This window comes from Conger conger, chromosome 1, assembly GCF_963514075.1.
Source record: "Conger conger chromosome 1, fConCon1.1, whole genome shotgun sequence".
Taxonomy (NCBI): Eukaryota; Metazoa; Chordata; class Actinopteri; order Anguilliformes; family Congridae; genus Conger; species Conger conger.
Window position 1 is genome coordinate 58,511,414 of NC_083760.1, and position 21,861 is coordinate 58,533,274.

Genomic DNA, 21,861 nt, shown 5'->3' on the forward strand with positions numbered 1-21,861 from the left:
AGAGCACTATTGGGTTGTACTGTTGGAATGTTTTAAAAGCCAGTGCACAATTTCAAACAGATATAAAGAATAAATACACACATGCATATATACATGTATAATAAATCCTCGAATGTGTCTTTGTATCTAAAATAAACCTGGAAATACAGGTAAATACCAGCTGTGCTGTACATTCCTTGCAAAAAAAGATCCTTTGAAATGATACCCAGTGAGATATAAATAGAAAGCAACCCCCATGAGGCTGTAAAGATGTTTGAATAAATCTTCCGAGCTTTCATTATAAAAGCAGGGTTACAAATCACATCACAAATTGAGAGAAATGTGTCCTGGGATCACCCTCACATAAAACAGCCTCCCCTGTGTAAAAGTGCTTGGACACACTGATACGAAACAGACCAGAGCTACACATTACCTGCTCTATAACTTCACTGACATCACTCTTACCACAGATCAGTACCACGGTTACCGAGACGCTGACAGCTGTAACACACTGCCCCGGGATAAGAAAGACCGAGATGAAAGTTTAGTAACACCTTGACTTAGAGTAGTAACCCACTGACTGAGACACAATGCAGTAACATACTGAGACAGAGTAGTCAGTCACCCATTGACTGAGACAGAGCAGTGAGTAACACATTGACTGAGACAGAGCAGTGAGTAACACACTGTCTGAGACAGAGCAGTGAGAAACCCACTGACTGAGACACAATACAGTAACACACTGAGACAGAGTGCAGTCAGTCACCCACTAACTAAGACGCAATGCAGTCAGTAACCCACTGACTAAGACAGTGGCAATGCAGTCTGTAACCCTTACAGTCTGTAATGTAACAGACTGACAGTGGCGTAATGCTGACTATGAGGTGGAAGAAAAGTATGGCGGGACAGGACTCATAAACTGTGGTTCATATTTATTACTTCATCTGATTGGCATCAGGGGCCAACAGTCCGAACAGCGTAACACGGGAGAGAAAAAAAAACAAGACACGTGTCCCTGCCAAGAAGGCATATAACGTGGCGTAATGACTGGGACGTGGAGCTGTAGTACGGGGCTGCCCACGACGTCTCGCTGTGGTGTGAGGCCAGCGGTGAGTCAGCCTCGCTCCGCGGCAGGAATCCCGTCCAGTTCCACAGACCACAAGCGTCTGCAGGAACCCCACTGACGTCACGCGGGGCCCTCTGTGTTATGACCAGCGTGCTTTTACCAGGAAACTTAAAACTTTGGGTTTCTGCGTAAATGCAGAGTGGAGAAGGGCAACTAACAAAGCCTGAAAAAAAATCTCAAATGTTACGAACGTCAGATCTCAGACTGAGCGCACTTACTCGGATATGCAACACGTTATAAATTCAATCTTTACCTAGTTCCGTGATGTCACAGAAGTGCTAGTGCTAATGGAACACTCCGGACTTCTGCTTGATGCAGTGTCTACAGACAAACGGCACTAGTCTTTGGAGATGTTGTATCATTAACAGAGAACTTTATCAGAGTGACTGTTTTGGTGACACATCCAATTGATGACTTTCGTGATTATATAGTTGAGTTGCTGGTGCAGAGGCCCAGTGCTTTGGGGGTATCAGTCCACAAGCAGCTACTTTGTGGCCCTTCATATCAGAGATAGTGTAAAGCATTGCCACTGGGGCAGGACTGTAGCTTTGTGAAATGTATTATGCCAAACAAGCTCATGTAGCCTGTGTGAACATAAATTATAAAAAGTGCAATAGGTAAGATTTTTGTGTTAAAGCATTGTTACAAGACCATTGTAAATCCTTTCATACCATTTAAAAAGGCTCACTGACATGTTGACTCACCCTCTGCCTGTGTTAACAGTCCTTAAATTCGGATTTCAAAATATGCAGTTGACGGGCCGGCACACTGTACGAAAACATTGTATAGCTGAACAATAATTGGTTGAAAATTGGTTCTAATTGCCACAGCCAATGGTGTTTCAACATCAGCATGTTCACAAAGAAGGGGTGGGACAAACAGTGTTGTGGTTTGAGCGTGTTTGTTGCTGCAATTCCTCTCTTGACCGTTAGAAGTCCAAAATGACCTATTTTACCTTTAAGGGCAGCTTTAAGCAGTTTGTGTTCACTTCTGAAATGAGTGATATAAACCCAGGACTGTCTCTGGTACATACCCTACTACCTGATGCAGTCAACTGTCACAGATATATACTCACAACTGACCTCATTTATCCCCAAGACTAACATGACTTACTGTACTTTATGTAGCTATAGTATTCTGTAAGAAGAGCCCACCATTTGTATCTGTTTATGTGTAAAGCCCTCTTTCACAAATTACCTCACTTCACTTTTAGTTTTTAAATATCTGCCTTATTGCACACATTCCCAAGGTTGTCTAGTTCCTGAAATGTTTTTGAGTTGGGTAAAAGTGCTTTTAGAATTTATGCCCCTTAATAAACCCTGGATGCATTACTCAAGGAACTGAAACTTGACACCATTTTTACTTTTGGACATTTTAAGTCAACCTTCGTTACAATGGAGTGTAATTGCTTTTAGAATTTTGTCTTTTTTAATAATTGATCCATGTTTTATTATTTATGGTATTTACTTTATTTGCATGTATTATGAGTTTCATAACTGTTATCTTTATATTATTTATCATTTTAGATTTATTTGTAAAGTATAATACTTTTTTATTCTTTTAATCTATTTTGTAATCTTGGCACTACTGTAAATGTGGGTTCTCACTGTGTCCTCCTAGAATTAAATAAAGGTTGATTGATATTTCCAGCACTGCACATTACACTGCACATCCACATCTAAACCAATATACCACAAACTGCCATAATATATGCTTACGCCTGGCCCTGCTATGTACCCAGGACACAGCCATGTGGAGACATTTTGTATGCCCTGCTCTATGCAGATCTACAGATCTGTTCAACATTATGGTCAGTTATATAGATTTGCGGGAAAATGCACCCTAATTTTGTTGTTAGACAAATTTGGTACATGGAAAACCGCCTGTTTATATGAATGTAGTTATTATATAGACGTGTAGTATATTTAGTGAGTTGAGTCACTGGGAGGGACACGCAAAACACAAATTCCATGTTTTTGGGGGGCAGAGCTGAGGTTCCACGTTTGGTTCAGTGACGTATAATCCCTGCCGGACTTGTATTTGTCTCAGTCCGCAGTTGTTTTTAGTGCCCAACATTGTTCCACGTCTTGGGCTGTGTGGACAGAAGTAGCTGGACCACAATAAAGAGCGAGGCAGTGAGCTGTGTGTATCTGGGTCACCCAAAACCAGACTTCCGTCTGACTTTTCTCCCTCTACGGCTGTCGGACTACTCATCCACATCCCACGCTGTCTGCCGCTCCGTCTGCCGACAGCAGAGTGGGGTGGCTTGCGGCACAAACCCCTAAATGTCTCTCAGCTTCTATTCTGGACATGTCTGCCCTTCACACCTACACATTATCACAGCCCTCCACACACACGCTCTTCCCAAAGAGCACAATCATGCAGAGAGAGCACATACGTCCATGCCTTTCCTGATATTGGATTTGACGATCCAAGAAGGAAAGAAAACAAATACTTCTATAAATAAAAAGCCTCCTGAGATTTGCGTGTATGGCAAAGGAGTGACTAGACAGAGGGAGAAGAATAAACATATGAAATGACCATGGCTTGCATGTATATATTAAATGAGGATTTTTTTTCAATAAAATGCAAAAAATAATAAATTAAAATAAAGTACATAGTAAAACTAGTAAGTAAAACTTTATTTATATAGCACCTTTAACTCTCAACACAAGGTTAAAAATTGCTTCACAAAGACACAAGGATACAAAAAGTTAATAAGTGCAAATACACACAAGTAAGCAGACAAAATATACAAGCACACAAAAATACATTTGATAATTAAACGTCTAGCAATTTGGTGGTAGCAACAGTCGTATGCAGAAGACTACCTCTGAACACATTATGCAATCAAACCTCTAAGTGGATAGGCTACAGCAGCAGAAGACTTAATAAGTCTAAAAAATAAGTCAAAGTTCTTTGAGTGTATAAGCTGGTGCATTATAGGTAAGTAAAAGTATCTTGAACTTCAGGTCAACAGAGCAGCTGTTGTATTCTGGACATGTTGTAACCTCATCACAGCAACTCGGTGAAGGGAAGAGAAGAGTGCATTACAGTAGTCCAGTCAATTAACATGACAGCATAAATGATATTCTCCAGATTCTTGGGTGACGAAACTGATCTAATTTTAGCGATATTTTGCAGATGGAAGGATTGAACCAATTTATTAACATGCAGCTCAATGTCACTTCATGTGACAGTTGAAAATAGAGGATGGCTTGATATTACGGGCCAAGGGACTCATGCTCTGGTGAATCTGCAACATGATCTGGACCAAGAACAAAAACAGAACTAATTTTGAGCCATCCGGTCTTTAACAGCAGCCAACCAGGCCTGGAGAACGACCAAATTGGACAAATAATTTGGCTTTGCAGAAAGATAAAGCTGTGTGTAAGCTGTGTGTAATCTGCAAAGCAGTGGTAGGAGATACAGCCAAAGCTATTTGTGGCCCAAGCATATACACTGATGAGCCACAGCATTATAACCATTCACAGAAGAAGCAAATAATGTTGATTATTTCATAACAACAGCGCATGGCAATATCTGACATATATTATATTAGTAAGAGAACAGTTGGCTCTCATAGTGTGGGATGTGGGAGACACGGGCACATATAAAGACCTTTGACAAGGGCCAAATTGTTATGGCCAGATGATTGGGTCAGACCATCTCCAAAACTGCAAGGCTTGTAGGGTCCTCCCAGTCAACAATCGCAGAAAACTTTAATCATGTGTCACAACAGAGCATTGCACCCTGCTGCATATGGTACTGTGTAGCCGCAGACCAGTCAGAGTGCCCATGCTAACCCCTGTCCAATATCAAAAGTGCCTACAATGGGCACGCGAGCATCGGAACTAGACCTTGGAGCAATGGAAGAAGGTCTCCTGGTCAGATGAGTCCTGTTTTCTTTTACATCATGTGGACAGCCGGCTATATGTTCCTCATTTACCTGGGGAGGAGATGGCACCAGGGTCCACTGTGGGAAGAAGCTAGTAGAGGGAGAGTAACGCCCTGGTCTGCTGAGAAACCAGTATTCATGTGGTCCAGGCATTCACATGGACGTCAATTTGACTGGTGCCACCTACCTGGAGCGACATGGCTCAGGCAGTAAGAGCAGTCGTCTGGCAGTCGGAGGGTTGCCGGTTCAATCCCCGCCAGGGCTATGTTGAAGTGTCCTTGAGCAAGACACCTAACCCCTAAATGCTCCTGACGAGCTGGTCGGGGCCTTACATGGCAGCCAATTGGCGTTGGTGTGTGAGTGTGTGTATGAATGGGTGAATGAGAAGCATCAATTGTACAGCGCTTTGGACAAAGGCGCTATATAAATGCCAACCATTTACCATTTACCTAAACATCGTTGTGCACCAGGTACACCCCTTCATGGCAACGGCATTCACCAATAGCAGTGGCCACCATCATCAGGATTATGCGCCCAGCGCATGTTGAGGAACATGACGAGGTGTTGCCCTGGCCTCCAAATTCCCCAGATCTCTTGTGCTGGAGCAAGAAGTACGATCCACGGCGGTTCCACCTCACAACTTACAGGACTTAAATTATCTGCTGCAATGTCTTGGTGCCAGATACCACAGGGCACCTTCAGAGGTCTTGAAGAGTCCATTTCTCGGCGGCTCAGAGCTGTTTTGGCGACACTCAAAGGATCAACAGCATATGACGCAGGTGGTCATACTGTTTTGGCTCGTCGGTGTATAATGAAAACAAAATGGATCCAAGGATTGACTCCTGTGGGACCCCACATAACAAAGCAAACAAAGACATGAAGCCACCAGCAGATACAGTAAAATGTCTGTCATACAGGTAGGAGGAGAACAAGAGGCATTCCTAGAGATACCAACCCATTTGCTAAGGGTATCAACTAAGATATGTGTCAAAAGCTGCACTCAAAGCGAGTAACACCAAGATAGAGAATTCACAATTGTCCGTACACATAAGGATGTAATTTGTGACTATTAGCATAATTCTATTTCTGGAATTATGAGGAGAAATATACATTATTATTTCAGCATGATATTATTCACATTTTAGCACTATTTACTTAGCTAGCAAGGTCACCAAAATATTTCACCAAAATAAGCTTTAGCAGTTTTGGGTGGATACAGAGAACAGACAACTGTTTGTCAGCACTGTTCCTGGAGGTTGGAACATACAGTAGCAAACAAGGATATTTTCAGTTGGTTTGTTTATGTGCTTAGTGGGAAAATGTGCTCATTTGTATTTTTATGGACTCTAATGTACTGCTAATATATCTGAGGCCTCCAGATGCAAAAAAAAAAAAAAATACAATTAAAATAGTGAGTACCAACACTGAAACTGCTACATAATATTCCATTAGCTCCATTAGTGGACAATGTAATATGGGATACCTTTCTTTTATATTACCATAGAGTGCTGCATCCGGAACACTCATTGACTTATTCAAAGCCGCCCCCCCCCCCCCCCCACACACACACACACCATGAGTACCGCAACGGCGGACTCACTATAGTATTTCTGAATTGTATAACCCTCTTTGTCGGCACAGGATTCAGTTACACCATTGGATTGACTCCAAGAGGTAAACTCTATAACTGTCGATTCATTTTATGTTATATCTGTTTAAACATTATTTCTACACATAGGTGGTGGTTGAGGTTAGTTAGCCCTAACATTGTGATGTTTTTTGGCTACATTAATAAAATCTAGTTATTTGTTCAATTAATGGATCATTTCAGCTAGAGGCAGGCTTATAGGTGTAAACATGGTGAGCCACTTGGACAGAGGTCATTTAGAGGTCAGCTCTTCTAAATCGTCTTGCTCATCCTCTCCCTGACCGAGGCTCTGTTGCCCAGGTGAAATGAGGACTGTGACCTCGCTGATGGGCAAGGGCAGCTGGGCGTGGTCTTGGCACTTGACAAGGGCACGGCCTCGACGTACAGTCAGGCGCGGGCAGAAGGACTCTGTGTCCGCGCACCTTAGAGACAGATGGGTGTGGTCTCCGTGCGGCAGTCGCTCCGGCGTGTCTGGGAGCGAGCCTGTCCGGGCCATCTGGAGGAAGTGCGTATGGAAATGGGCAGCCTGTGCCAGCTTCGCTGCTTTTACAGAGAAACATTCCTTCCATCTGAGACCTGCACTGCTAAGCAGATCAGTATCTGAGGAGACAGAAGGTGGCTGCTTCAAACTGCTGTCTCCAATTAAAGAGAGGAAGCATTCATAAAATTCTCACACTCAACTGTAACTGTCCCCCAGTGAATGATAGTGAGAGGGAGAATCTTAAAGGTGGCCGTTTTTTAAGTTCAGATTTCTGTTATTTCGTCCTCTGGGAATTTCAGAGGGGACTTTGGTTCAACTGTTAAACACTTAGTCCCAGGACAACCAAATTCACACTGTAAAATACATTGTTACTCAGTCTCTTTGGAGGAGAGGAGGCTGTGGAGTACAAAGGAAGATGGGGTGAAGGAGGTGCAGAAGGAGAGGGGAATGGGAAGGTGTATAGAGAAAAGGATGGGCGAGATGTGGAGGAAGAGGAGAATGGGGGAGATGGGGAAAAAAGGCTGCTGTAGAGGGCAGTGCAGCTGGAGGGAAAGGAGAATGCCAGTCAGTGTGCTGTGGAGCTGCCGGCTGTTCTACAGTAGCATTCTTTCACACAGTGTTGGGAGAGATCAACGTTCAGGGCCAAAGTGTAACTGTCAACTCAGCCTATTTACTTTGGCTGGGACTCTTCCACCCTCACCTTCCCACCCCTGACTCTCCTGACGCTGAAAGAACTCAGAACACCACCCCCTCTCATAATGTGTGTGTGTGTTTGTGTGTGAGAGAGTATGAGTGAGAGGAGGAACAAGTGCAAGTATTGGGGGGTTACTGAGTACAGCCGTATGTCATGCACCATGCTCTAAATCAGTATACAGCTGTGTACTTCAAAGGCAAACTCTATGAGATCCATCTGTGAGGATCGGTTTTAAAAAATGACATCATTCTGCAACACTATTAGATTGTTTGTGTGGTGAGAAAGTAGGTTGACAGTTGTGTTCTTATTCAAAATAATGTTGGCCATAATCAAATTAAAATGACAGAATTTCGTTTATTTTTCTGCTTGTTTTAGACTACAGTCTAAAATTACTTTCTCTGTGCTAAGAAACAGTGGAGGTCCTTGTTTGCTGGCTTTCTGAATGACTAATAGGCTCCTGCAGTAATGATATTTTACATCTTGAAGACAGACAGGCCCAGGAAAGTTGTTGAGTGTCTGTTCAGTTCTGGTTTGATATAAGACTGGAAAACTATGAAACATACACTCACCGAACACTTTATTGGGAATATCTTTACTTTATTACACCGACCATATTATCTAATCAACCAATTGTGTGGCAGCAGTGCAATGCTTACAATCATGTAGATACGGGTCAGGAGCTTCAGTTAATGTTCACATCAACCATCAGAATGGGGAAAAACATATTATCTAAGTGACTTTGACTGTGGAATGATTGTTGGTGGCAGACAGGGTGGTTTGAGTATCTCAGAAATTGCTGGTTTTCATGCACACTAGTCTCTAGAGTTTGCAAAGAATAGTACAAAAACAAACCAAAAAATACAGAGAGCAGCAGTTCCGCAGATAGAAATGTCTTGCTAATGAGAGACGTCAGAGGAGAATAGCCAGACTGGTCAAAGCTGACATGAAGGTGACAGTAACACAAATAACCACACATTACAACAGTGGTATGCAGAAGAGCATCTCTGAACACACAACGCATCATAACTCTAAGTGGATAGGCTACTGCAGTAGAAGTCTAAAATATAAGTCTAGTAAACACCCAATAAAGTGCTTGGTGAATGTAGCTTCAGGACATTTAATGACACTGTACATGGAGGAAAGAAATGACACCAAATTAAAAACGGGTCCCACTGTTACTTGTGATGGAGAAGTGATTCTTAATACCTCACCTTAGTGTAGTACCAATGTATGCAAATGTCCTTTTCAGAAATAAGTTCTCTGGTACATAATTTGGTGTTACAATACAGTGTCAAGCATAAGTACACCCTTGTGTTATGCTCACAATATTCTGTACTGTAGTAGTCCTCCCTTGGCTCCAAGTGTTCTCGTCCCAGTGCAGTAAATTAGCAAGTCCTCCATGACTAAGGCCCACGATCAGGGGGCACGGATCGGCAGTGCTTTTTTCTTATAACCCTTGAGCGTACAGGGGTCTCACTGTCCGTGAGAGGGGCTATCCGGAGGAAGCTTCTTCAGGATCCAGGATCGCAAGCTGTCTAGCTCCACGCGGCACAACTCGTGGTACAGACCAGGGATGGAGTGAAAAGAGGTGGCCAACCCTGCCTCCCTCAGGAGTGCTCCAGTCTCCTCTCCCCAGTCGTGGAGCACCAGCTCGTCAGCTGTTCCATGGCACTGGAACAGCTCTGGTAGAGACTGCCCCCTCCTGGCCTGTATCGCCTGGCAGGAAGGACATTTGGCAGACGCTTTTAATCCAAAGCGACTTACAAGTGCATAGGTTCTTCCACAAGTTAAAGCATCGCATCCATAACTAGTAAAATATACATGAAGTGCTGTTCTAAACATACAGTCATCATAAGTGCAATTTCTTTTTCTTTTCTTTTTTTTGGACAAGAGGGATAGGGATATCAGAAGGGGGGGGGGGAATCAGGAGGTAGGACTAAGGTACAGTTTGAAAAGGTGTGTTTTTAGTCTGCGTCGAAATAGGGGGAGGGATTCTGCTGTCCTGACAGTGGTAGGCACTCAGTGGAGACACTCATTCAGACTCTACACGGTCCGCCACGCATTACATTACACATACAGTCACCTGGTCCATGTGTGAGTTACCTGCTTCGCAGATATTTATACATGCAGGTGAGGTGTATTTATACATGCAGGTGAGGTATATTTATACATACAGGTGAGGTATATTTATACATGCAGATGAGGTATGTATATATATATATATATATATATATATACACACACACATATATATATACAGGTGAGGTAGCTGCCAAAAAAGCAAACAGTTTAATAAATAAGGGATACAAAGTATGCTTTCAATAATGAGTAAAGGGACCAGCCTTTTTATACAAACCATGAGCATGCTGAAATGTTACATGCTTAAATAACTGAAGTAATTACATCTCAGCATGCTCACTTTTCTGTATGAAAATGCTGGGCAGCTCTAGCCGCCTACATTACTTGAAGAGGTAATAACAAGATGATATCTCAGTGAGAGGGACAATATGGTCGGTATTTCCTTTACTTTGTCGGTTACACATTTGTGAACTATCTACTTGACAAGTGTTTGCACAAGTCACATACTTCACAGATATTTGTATGTGCGTTACCTGCTTCACATCTATGTATGTATGTTTTACTGCTTTGCAGGTATATACTTTGCCTGTATGATTTCAGCTTTTGAAAACAATTCTCATCCCTGATCAAGAAGAAGAGTCATTCTTGACAATGACACAAGGACAATCCCACTAACTGCAGGCAAATATACACCACCCTGGAAGGTTAGGTCACATATATTTGCAACTGTCTATATGACAAATTAGTGTGACGTCACAAAAGCAAAGAACATGCAGGTAGATGGCTCTGCTGCCTACTGATGCTGAGGAATGTGAATAGCAGGCAGTGTTTTCCGTGTCATTTAACCAAGTCAATGTTGGAATATAAAAAGAATTTGTGAAAACCAAACAAAATTGTTTTATTTATCTGATTTATACGATGTGGTCTAGCTAGCTAATGTAACAATAACGTTAGCTGTTAGCACCCCCATAACGTTGTAGCTAACATTAGCTAGCCAACATCAGTAACATGAATAACCAGTGCAAACTAGCTAGCTAGCTAACTAGTTTTACAACAACCAAGGTCAGATTTAACGTTTCATTGTTTCATATTTGTTTCAATTTTATCATCCCAGTGTTTCTCTATATGGCCGCCAATGAGAGTTGTGTTTATTAGCTAACGTTAGCTGCCAACAACGTTTGTGAAGGACATGAGCAATACAATCAAGAAAGTGTCCTCCGCAAACCCGGTCATGCGTCCTTGGTTGCCAGCCTGTGCCCAGTTTAGTAGAAACGAGACGGCCCTGTAAACAGACTCTAGGACCTGGGTTATCCTCCCTTTTAAGTCTCTGAATCAACAGGTACTGTTAGGTCGATACAGAATTTAAAGAGGGGAATCGCACAAAGCCCAATCCACTGTGTGCCTGATTACACTTGCCATTACAGCCCCAAACACAACATGATTTTGGCCTAGTTAACTAGCTAACTGTTTCTACACAGCTCTGGTTCAGTAGATTTTGAAGTAACGTTACTTCGTTCCACCACTGAGTGCCATCCGGAAGTGGCCAACCTCTGTTTACATTCTGATTTGTTGTATAGATTTACCTATGTTACGTGAGCTGCTGAACAGGTATATGCGCGAGAAAACCTGCTTTACTGGTGTAGGTAGGACCTGGACTCAGGAGTAGGTGTGCTGTACCTGGTACACTAGTTTACTACACAGTAAGTGTGCTATATGTAGAAGGTGTGAGTTACCTGGTAGACGACCGAGCCCTTGTTGAGGAAGCTGGAAAGAGCAAAGACTCCTGCCACTTCAGGGTGGTTCCTGTAGGCCAAGTGCAGAGCCATGGCCCCACCCATTGAGAAACCTCCTTGAAAGGGAGACAAGAAAGCATTCATTTTTGCTTAATCTGCTTCAACCCAAACACAATGACTTGGGTCCACCTTGTATGTACTGACTCAGGTGCTAGACAGAGATTTGGACAAATATTTTGACAGAGGCTCTAGTGTTGGTAAGTGTCATCTGTCCTCGATTGACCTGAAAATCAATCAAGGCCCGGAATTTTTAAAAACATTGGAACCCAATAAATTCTCCACAAAGGGGCCCGTAGTCTCCCCCTGCTTGAGCAAGGACACATGAGTACATTTTTTGTGGGAGTATAAATACAAAATGAGGTATAAATGATCGACCTGTGGATCCACCTCTCCCCATTTACCATGTCTGTAGTTGATGTGCCTTGTGTAATTTCCTTCCTTCCTTTCCTTGTGTCCTCCAATAGGTAGGAGGCTAAGAGCAAGGAAAGGAAGGCAAGGAAATGAAGCAAGCAAGAAAATAAGCAATTGGAAAGAGCCCCAGGGCTGTGGTGTTGGGGAGAGATTTGGCTCAAAGACGAGCACTCTCATGTTAGGGAGAGTCTGTGCCAAGGGACCAAGGCTCTCAAGTTTGGGAGAGACTTTGCTAAGTGACAATGGCTCTAGAGCAGGGATCATCAAATCACGTCCCTTGAGGTCTGAGGACTGCCGGTCAGGTGTGAAGACAGTCTGACCAATCAGTAGAACTAATTGTTCAGCTAATTACCAGGGAGAAAGGAAAACCAGAGCCAGATTTGGATTTTGGTTAGCTGACTTGCAGTTAACCCTAGGGCTGTAACATTCTTATCAATCCATATCTGAAAAGCAAACAGCTGTTCACACGATAATGTCTACAATAAATACTCGAATGGCACGACAACAGCTATATGAAGAATATTTGAAAGCTTATTCAAAGACCCTAAAATTGACAGAGCATGAACCACCACGAAAAAAAGAGATATAGCTGATCCTCAGTTCTACATCATCAGAGTTGGATGGAGACTGGAAAAGCACCTCCTCATACAGCCAAGCTAAACCCAGCATGCAGCACATCTGGACACACTAGCTGGTCAGGAGCAAGTACTTCCAAGAGTGAAAACAGACTGAGCTCACACGCTCCACCCACCCTCTTAGACCATAAACTCATTAGTGGGATTTGTATTTGAGAAATGTGTGTGTGTATGAGTGAGTGGGCTTACAAGTGAGTTTGCAAGTGCCGTGTGTTCGTGTATGTGTTTGATATCTCCTCTCCACTCTCTTTCACATTAAATACAACAAATATATGAGCAAAAAACAAACACAGTAGCCTTCTCAGGAACATTTTCCGTGGAAAATTCCATAGCCTATCGGTCTCTCAGCCTGAGAGCTCAGGCTGTGCAGTGAATTCAATGAGTATTTATAGTTAATGACAAAATGTTATGATTTAGGAAGATAATATTTCAGCAGTCTCACAGGAACATATGTTTTCTGAATCAGTTTCTCTGGCTCTGAGCTCAGGGGCTTTCTGTCCTACACGCAGGCTTTCATTCAAAACAAGTTTTTTTTGTTTTTTTGTTTTTACTCACGACATCTCTCTCTATTATATATAAATATATACAGTGCATATTGTATACATTGTATTGTACACACACACACACACACACTCATACAATAGTTATAGCAATAACCATCCAACCATTTATTTCACCTAATTCATCATTTGGCTGGCTTTTACAGCTTTACTATGACTATGTAATTGTTTATTTGTGACCGATTCACCCTGAACATATCTTTCTTTCCTGCAGTGTTCCAGTCAGATCAACAATCCTTTTAGCCTAATGTATTATTGGCCTTACACAACCCGAAACAACTGTCCAGAAATTGTTTTTAGTTCACTTTTGGCAGAGCATAAAAGAGGAGAAAACTTGAATCGCATTCCTCATTCTATATCCTTTTGACAGATAAAGCAGAGACAACAAAGTTGAGGCTCAAAAGAATGGAGGGAGGAAAGGAGGGAGAGAAAAAGAGGGTGAAAGGGTTGAGAGAGATGTGAGGATGAAGTCAACCTACCAATAACCATCCTGTGTTTGGGGACACCTGCTCTGACCTCCTCCTTTATGACACTGCCCAGCAGGCTGCACATGGAGTCTATGGACTCCAAATGCTCTGCACAGTGAGGCGAGATCTTCTGCCGGTCAAACCACACCTGCGACAGCGAGCCCCTCATAGGTGTGTAGGGTCTGGAATTACAGGGGGAACAAAGCAGGGCGATAAGAAGGGGAGATTATAAAGAGAACTGAACACACAGACAGAGATGAGGAACAGTGCCCTGGAAATCCTCGATAAGTGCCACCCCACTACGACATTCTGCAATTGCAAGGAGAAACATAATAGATATAAAATACGAACAGATATATTAAATAGATGTATTTACACATAATCCTTCGGCAAACGGCAAAAAGCGACGGTAAGAAATATAATAGATATAAATATGAACAGATATATTAAACTATAGATGTATTTACACGTAATCCGTGGCCAAACGGTAAAATTGAGGTTATGGTTAGGGTTAGGGTTACGATGTAACATTAACAATATTAATTGAGCACAGAGACAGAAAACAGTTGCAATGCATGAGTTGGAGTGCCTCAGTTTTGGTTAACGTACTGTTAATTTCAGGCACTAGGGGCGGATGTTCAGATTTCGGAACTCAAGAGGCCGAATTCAGTGGTCAGAACAATCGGTCACCTGTCGTCGAATTAGTGTGAGACCAGGCTCAACAGGGACAATGTGTAAACCAAGGTACACAGACAGGGGTCAGCATACAAATTGAGGCCAAAAGGGAGACTGGGGTCAGTATGAGAATTAAGGGCAGGGAATCCAGTGTCAGAGGTCACTGTGAGAACTGAGGACAGATATGCAGGGGTCACAGGTCACTATGGGATCTGAGGGACAGTGAGGTGTCAAAGGCCAATGTAAGAACTGAGGGCATGGAGACTACATGGAGGAGTCCACACAGGAAACAGAGGGCAAAGCCTCCAGAAACCTCACATCTCCACAATCAGTCCCCAATATTTGTTCAGATTTATTGCAATTGCAAGGTTCCCATGCATTGTGCAGGTACCTGGACTGTCTAACACGGAGGCAAATGGACAATAATGATATTTTATATGCAACCCCCATTGTATAAATGTTACAGGGCCATATGCACATAATTCACTGTCTGTCATGATTATATGCTTCTTATATTTCATATATCATTAGTAGTAGTAGTAGTAGTATACAACAGATCCAACAGGTCCAGTCCTTTTTCTCTGTTGGTCAGTTTGCGTTCCAGCCGTGCCAATATCCATGATATATGCACGGCTAAATGGAATGTTCACACATCTTGTAATATTACTCCGCGTTTGTAGATGACTTATCTACTTTGTCACCGAAATTAACATTATAATAATTTCGCTGCAAGTACCCTAACGTTAACAAAGTAAAACACAATGATTGATTTTAAAGTGTTCTTTGACCTTCTCGGGGATTTGGAAAGGAGTAGGAACGAAGAAAATAACAACTAAGGCAACATCTTCGGATCGAAATACGAGCAAGACTCTGTCATAAAGACGCTATGAGTTATTTCAATAACTGCACGTTATCTGACAGTGTCCAGATAAACGTCTACAACAAAGATAAATTACTTGTGTGCCTGTGTCGTCAGGTGTAACGTAAGCAAGCAAGCAAGCTAGCTAACGTTAGTGCAATGGGGATACATTATTGCAAGTAGCTAACGTCAGTACCGTTGCTTAACTAGTGCAGTGGGGATACTAACCTTAGCAAAACCATTGTTTGGCAACCAATAAACTACTGTTCAGCGGAAGAATACATTTACACAAAACAAAGTTCCATTAAAAATACATTCATTTAAAGTTTGTCTTGTCTTTATTTTGTGAAAACTTATGTGGTAACCGTTGTATAAAAGCGTTATGGAACTCGAACCTGTGGTATATCGTATACCACGGGTTCTCGTTCCATAACGCTTAATTATTATTTATTATATATATTGTTGTACCTCATTGGGGCGGTGGGGTAGATGACTCTAATGTGGGTGAAAGCCAAATCTTGTGTCAGGGCCTCCCGGACCCATGTGCGCATTCCCTGTCCTGTGTCTCCTATAAAAGAAATAACGAAAAATGAAAAATCTTCACATGGACACGATTTACTGTACCTGCAAAAACACTATGTAACAACATCATGTGTAGAAATATGGGTGGACGTATCTGTAAAAAAACAAAAAAACGTAGTAGCCTAATTAACGCATTTTTCAAACATTCCATTATGACAAAGTGTGGTGAGTAGTTCAAGCAATTCAACAATTCTATGTAGGTAGTCTACTCCACTGATTGTAAAAGATAAATTATTCCTTTTCCATTTACGTGTAAAGTTATGACCTTGTTCAATCTAAAAGAACAGAAGGGACAGTGCAGACCCACTTGCAGCTAAAAGACGCACTGTCGGGACTACCGAGGAACTGATAGGACTATCTAGCCGATGGTGGCTTTACATCGATTCTAGAATACAACTTTTAAGATTATAACCTTCTGTAAACAATGAGGCTCATTAAACGTTTTAGGATGAGTGTCCGACGTGCCAATGTAATACGTAACATTAGCTTTCTGTCTCACTGTTAGCTACAGGTTACAAAACGCACAACCCATCAAGGAACTTAAAGCTTTTAAATAACAAAATGCCATGAAACGTAGTCCGTTTATCGTGACAGATCATTTCTGGTTAGCAGATGTTTGATTTCGTGTGTTAGTTGTGAAAGTCTCGGACAATTAAATCCAGTCGCATGTAGCTGGCTTGGTATTAGCCAGCCTACCACCGGATGCTTGCAAAGACAAATGCATCCGACTCCACACAATTCCACAAAGAACTGAAAATAATCGTCAAGTTAGGCACCTGAGCCGTGCAAGAAGATAACGGACGCAGAGTGTTTTCCAGTTTGAGACACAGCACACCTATGCAGTTTCTGAGCCATAGCCATCGCTAACAGTACTACGACCATTCACTAGCCCGCAGTTAGCCATAACTATAACCCGGAAACAGCTGCTCTACATTTACCAGACTAAACATGGGATGATACGCCACCTAAAGTACAACTTGAAGTCAAAACTGTATTTGAACTTGAACAACATGCAGAAATACATTATACAGTTATATTCAAATCAAAAGGGCTATATCCTTTTTAATATGAATATTTTTATCTGACCTATTATTTGCAACTCACTCATCACAAGCATTTGAAAAACCAGTTTTTATGCACATTTTTATGGTGGAAATGAGTCCACAGTTAAAAATTCTGTCTGGAGTCTAATAAGAAATAGTAGCAAGATATAGTAGCATCTCAAATTGTGATGATGCCCTCTACCGCGTGCTCCCTGAAGGCTAGTGTGTCAGCGGGTTTTGTTACTGACTCACTTAGCCAGTTAGCGGAATGTCAATGCTGACTCATTTCACACAGGGACACAAAAACACTGTCACATAACTAATTGGGCAAGTGATATGCACTGGAAACAAGAAAAGGAATAGAAACATATATGGCCCTGCTTGTTCACCCTTGTTCTCCGAGCACACCTAATGGCGGTAGAGTGGTCATGACAAGACATGCCCTAGTGAGTTCCATGCTATAGGGGTGAGGCCGGGCAGTCACCTCCACTAGTGGCTCTGACCCCGTCCTCTTTCCAGCTCTCTGGATAAACATTAAAGGCTCCTGCAGCCAGCCTGGCACGGCACCACACAGCTCCGTGGAGATGAAAGCGTGGCCGGCCTGTAAATCTCACCGCAGAAATGGGAGAGATGAGAAGACGATACCGCCAACTAAGCAGAGGTGACTGCTTTGCTTTAGAATGTGGAACTTTTCTCATCGCGCTTCTAATCCAGAGCCGCATATACCTGCAGACTTGCCAAGATGTTGGGTCTTAAAGAATGTATGTATCAGGCCAAAGAATTTCTGGCAGTGCAAATTTATTTTCTGGTTTTCTTTTGATGTGGACTGACATTCTCTATTCTTTTGTTTTTCTAAGAAAATTAGAAGCACACTCTGGTAAAAAAAAGAAGAAAAAAAGATGGAAATAAAACTCTGTAGAGACCTTTAAAAATAATCTGTCTTTTAAGATACCGATTCAGTCACCGTTAACTCAAAACATAAACTTTCAAATCAACAATTTATCTGATTAGAACGTCCTTTCATCTCATACCTGTAAAGTACTCTCCAAATCCCGGACCCCCCTTCCCTTACTTTCTGTGTTTCCAACCCCCTGCAGCTCCTGACCCACCCTGATTGGCTGATCAGTTGCTAGAGAAGCAGCTGACATCCAAGGGCCAGTAAATCAACAATAACACCACTGTGCGTTTTCCAGTGTGAAAAAGGTTTCCATTACGGGGAAAGAGGGGTGAATGTTTTCTGAACAGTAAGTACTTATGGTCATACTCCTGCTAGTTGAACTGTGTTTTAGAAAATATGTTTAAAAAAATAATAAAAATAATAAAAAGTTTGGTTCAGCAAAAATATGATATGCTTAGTTTTCACTTTAATCTGTTCAACCTGTCATGTGTGAATACACAAATTAATCAAAGGTTGTGAAAAAAATATCTATTACCAGTCACAACCTGCAGTAGCGTATGCTTTTAGCCAAAGGGTGGCCTGTAGCATAGTGGTTAAGGTAAATGACTGGGACATGCAAGGTCGGTGGTTCTAATCCCGGTGTAGCCACAATAAGATCCGCCCAGCCGTTGGGCCCTTGAGCAAGGCCCTTAACCCTGCATTGCTCCAGGATTGTCTCCTGCTTAGTCTGGTCAACTGTACGTCGCTCTGGTAAGAGCATCTGCCAAATGCCAATAATGTAATATAATGCTGTAACTGCACCAATAACTTCAGTTTAAATAAATAATTCACCAATGTCACCAATAGCTGTGTAGGTGGATTGGATTGACTGAAAGAACACAGTGAAAGTGTTCAAATATACTGATGTAATGCTTTGGTTATGCAATTTTACATTTTTTGTTGGAACTTGCATTGTTCGCATCTTTAATAGACCTATCCAATGATTGTTTTTCTCTGTGGTACTTTTGTACAGTGGTTTGTGAGGGATGAAGTGCCACAGTTGGCTACAGTCGTGTTATTGTGCTGCCTGCAGCTCCACACACTGCACTTCACACAAGGAGAGCTGTGCAGGTTAGCACCTGTGAGAGTGGGGACCTGTGCTGCTAAGAGTTTTGGAGACGAGTGCAAAGGAACAGGGGCCATGACTGCAGGCAGGAGGAGAGCAGTCCGTCCCAAACAGAGCCAGACTCAGTGAAGCATTGAAAAGCAGGGAGCTCAGGAAATGCTCCGAGAACAGAGAGGGGACTGTGTGCCGGTGTGTGCGCGCGTGTGTGTGCGTGTGCGTGCTTGCGTGTGTATGCTTGCGTGTGTGTGTCTGCTTGTGTGTGGAGGGTGGGTTGTGGTTAGGGGTGGGGGAGTCAATACATTTTTGTACTCACTTCTGAGGCATGGGTGGGTGGGGATATGGGAGGCAGGGAGAAGGTAAAGTGGGAGTTATAAATCTCAGATACTTACCTGTCAGTGACATATGAGGTCCAGGGAGACTCCCTTGGTCAGCCCAACACATTTTCTCACTGTAAAAAGAGTGTGGGTTAAAGGTCACAGATCTCATTAGTGTTGAAGTACGCAGTGGAGAATAAAGGGGTGGGAGGGGGGCTGCAGGTGCTGACTGAAATGGCTCAATCCTGAACAGCCACCTCACAGACACAGATACAGACACCTCTATAAGAATGCATGCAATATACACCCCTTTATACATGACACACACAATACAACCTCTGTGCACAACACATAGAATATTATATAATTTCTATTTGACACATTGTGTACACACCCCAAAACACACATTTTTTTCTAGAATGTTTAAATATATATAAATAGCTACTGACCTATATCAGTTAACATCCATAGGTGAAATACTGATTGTGCTCTTAGAATGTACATATTATACAAAAAATGTTACAAGGTTTCGTTCCAAATATCGTTACTCAGTAAAGTTTACTGTATTAAATAATAGGTGCTTGTATTTAATGCATTATTCACAAATGACAGAAATGTGGATTTGGAAAATAGATGTTTTTGAACTAAAGAATTTTCCAGTATGAACAGGGCACAAGCTTCAATTTCAGTTTCAGGTTTGAGAAGAAACAGACTTGACCTGTGTGAGAGTTGTACAGAAGAGGGCTGGTGTGTGTGTGTGTGTGTGTGTCTGTGTGTGTGTTTGAGTGTGTGTGTGTGTGTGTGTGTGTGTGTGTGTGTGTGTGTGTGTGTGTGTTTGTGTGTGTGTGTGGATTGAGAGTGAATGTATCCAAGCCACTCAGAATGGCAGGGAAAGGGCAGGGAAATAAGAGTACTATTGAGACTCTGCTCTCAGAATGACAAACTGATTAACATTCAAATAGAATAAGTCTCAACATTTATACAGAATCTCTCTTATTCTGTAGTGTCTTGTGTATTCTACAGAGCACCTCTGTCAGAATTAATAAACAAGTATTTTTCAATCAATGATGTAGGCCTAGTATTTTATGGGAGGGGTAAGGTGTATGATAAAGTAATGCAAAAAAAACTACAACTATACATAATGCCTACTGTATATAATGTTGCTACTCATTACTATTTGCTTCAGATTTCAGAAATTATTATTTTTGTATTAGAGACAAATTGTATTTTGTACACAGACAATTTGTATCACTAGGTCTGTCACATCAGTGCAACATCTTTGAGAGACAAGCACATACTGTTCTCCAAAGCATGTACTGCCAGCCACTGCCACTTCAGTCTGCAGCCTGGAAGTGGAGCATTTTAATGTCCACTATGCACACACACCAGAATGCATGACATAATCATTGCAGTAGCTGTAGCCACTAGGTGGAGACACTCTGTCCAAGATTGAGACATTTTATGGTTAGGTTTCAAATTCTAACTGCAGAGTCCCAGAATTTTTATGTTCCTAATTTACTGAAATTCTGGATTTCCTGTTTGGCCATAGTCAACTAATAGCACAATTAACCAACGCAGCGATTCTGAAACTCCTGTACAAGTAAGATAAGAATTCCAGACATATGCCTTTTAGATAAATTTGAGCATAAAGTTCCAAATGTAGTAGAGCAATTCCAGAAAGGTTGAATGAGTTTGGAAGAAAAATATCCAATATGATACTTTTTGGCAGGGAAATTACATTTTTGGTGGGAATACTGTCATTCCTCACGATTTACCAATTCTGATGAAATGGAGTTGAGAAGTGAATGTACACTCTCAACTTACAATTATGGAGTCTATAACTATATTATGTACAATAGTAACTATATATTAAACATAATGCATAGTGAGACAAGTATTAATTGAAAACCTTTATACTGTAAGCCCATATAGGTATTTCTTATTCGGAGACCTATAGTGAATGACCATGGAATCAAAACCAGGTTCACCATATATACCTTGTACACCCAGTACTGAAGATACATTTTGCAAAGGAAAATTTCATAATTTTTTAAAAAAGTTTGAAGCATGAAATCTAACAAGTTTAATATATTTACATTGCTTCTATCAAACATCAGCTCAAAAAACCCCACAAAGATAAACACTGGAGATAGAAAATTGCACACTGTCAGTTCTGCTAACGTGTAACACTTTTGGTATCACGGTAACACTTTACTTGAACTATGCATTATAAGGCCAAAATAACATTGCTTTAACCATGACATAACATCTGCCATAACTAGTCATAACTAACACATTTCAGTTTATGTACAAAGTCAAAATATGTCATTATGCATGTATCACAAATTCTGAATCCATTCTTTTGAATCTATTCTTGAAAATCAACTTTACTGGCATTCAGCAGAAGCTCTTTTACAGGTCAATGTAAACAATATAAACACAAATGGAAAGATTTGGGATGTGCAGAAAGTGCAGACATTCCTTGAAAGTAAGACAATGTGTTGTCCTTAAGCAGACATGGAGGAGTGTTAAAAGATGACACGTTATGCATTGTTTTTAACACATCTTTTTGGGGCTGCAGGACCAGGGGATGTGGAGTAGAATGAGAAAAGGG

The 21,861-nt window shown here is 41.7% G+C and overlaps 1 protein-coding gene across 3 annotated transcripts; it reads right to left on the bottom strand.

Annotated features, from left to right (window-relative positions):
- Positions 1 to 8,160: 8,160 nt before the first annotated feature.
- On the bottom strand, positions 8,161 to 16,802 carry lyplal1 (lysophospholipase like 1). 3 transcript variants are annotated; one of them, XM_061258026.1, is made up of 5 exons: positions 16,664 to 16,802; positions 15,774 to 15,873; positions 13,784 to 13,953; positions 11,639 to 11,754; positions 8,161 to 9,542 (listed from the first exon to the last, which is right to left on the bottom strand). In XM_061258026.1, exons 1-5 carry the CDS (start codon positions 16,767 to 16,769, stop codon positions 9,300 to 9,302), a joined length of 735 nt encoding a protein of 244 aa, XP_061114010.1. In that variant the 5' UTR covers positions 16,770 to 16,802; the 3' UTR covers positions 8,161 to 9,299. The 3 variants fall into 3 exon arrangements, with proteins under 3 accessions (XP_061114010.1, XP_061114019.1, XP_061114027.1); XM_061258035.1 differs by lacking the exon at positions 16,664 to 16,802 and adding an exon at positions 16,300 to 16,574; XM_061258043.1 differs by lacking the exon at positions 16,664 to 16,802 and adding an exon at positions 16,195 to 16,280.
- Positions 16,803 to 21,861: the final 5,059 nt, after the last annotated feature.

Coding starts and splice junctions, on each gene's coding strand:
- lyplal1 (XM_061258026.1), bottom strand. CDS start 16,769: ATGGTCGTAGTACTGTTAGCGATGGCTATGGCTCAGAAACTGCATAGG. Junction 11,755..13,783: donor CAAACACAGGATGGTTATTG/GTAGGTTGACTT, acceptor CTCCCTTTCAAG/GAGGTTTCTCAATGGGTGGG. Junction 9,543..11,638: donor AGGGCTCGGTCGTCTACCAG/GTAACTCACACC, acceptor CCTTCCTGCCAG/GCGATACAGGCCAGGAGGGG.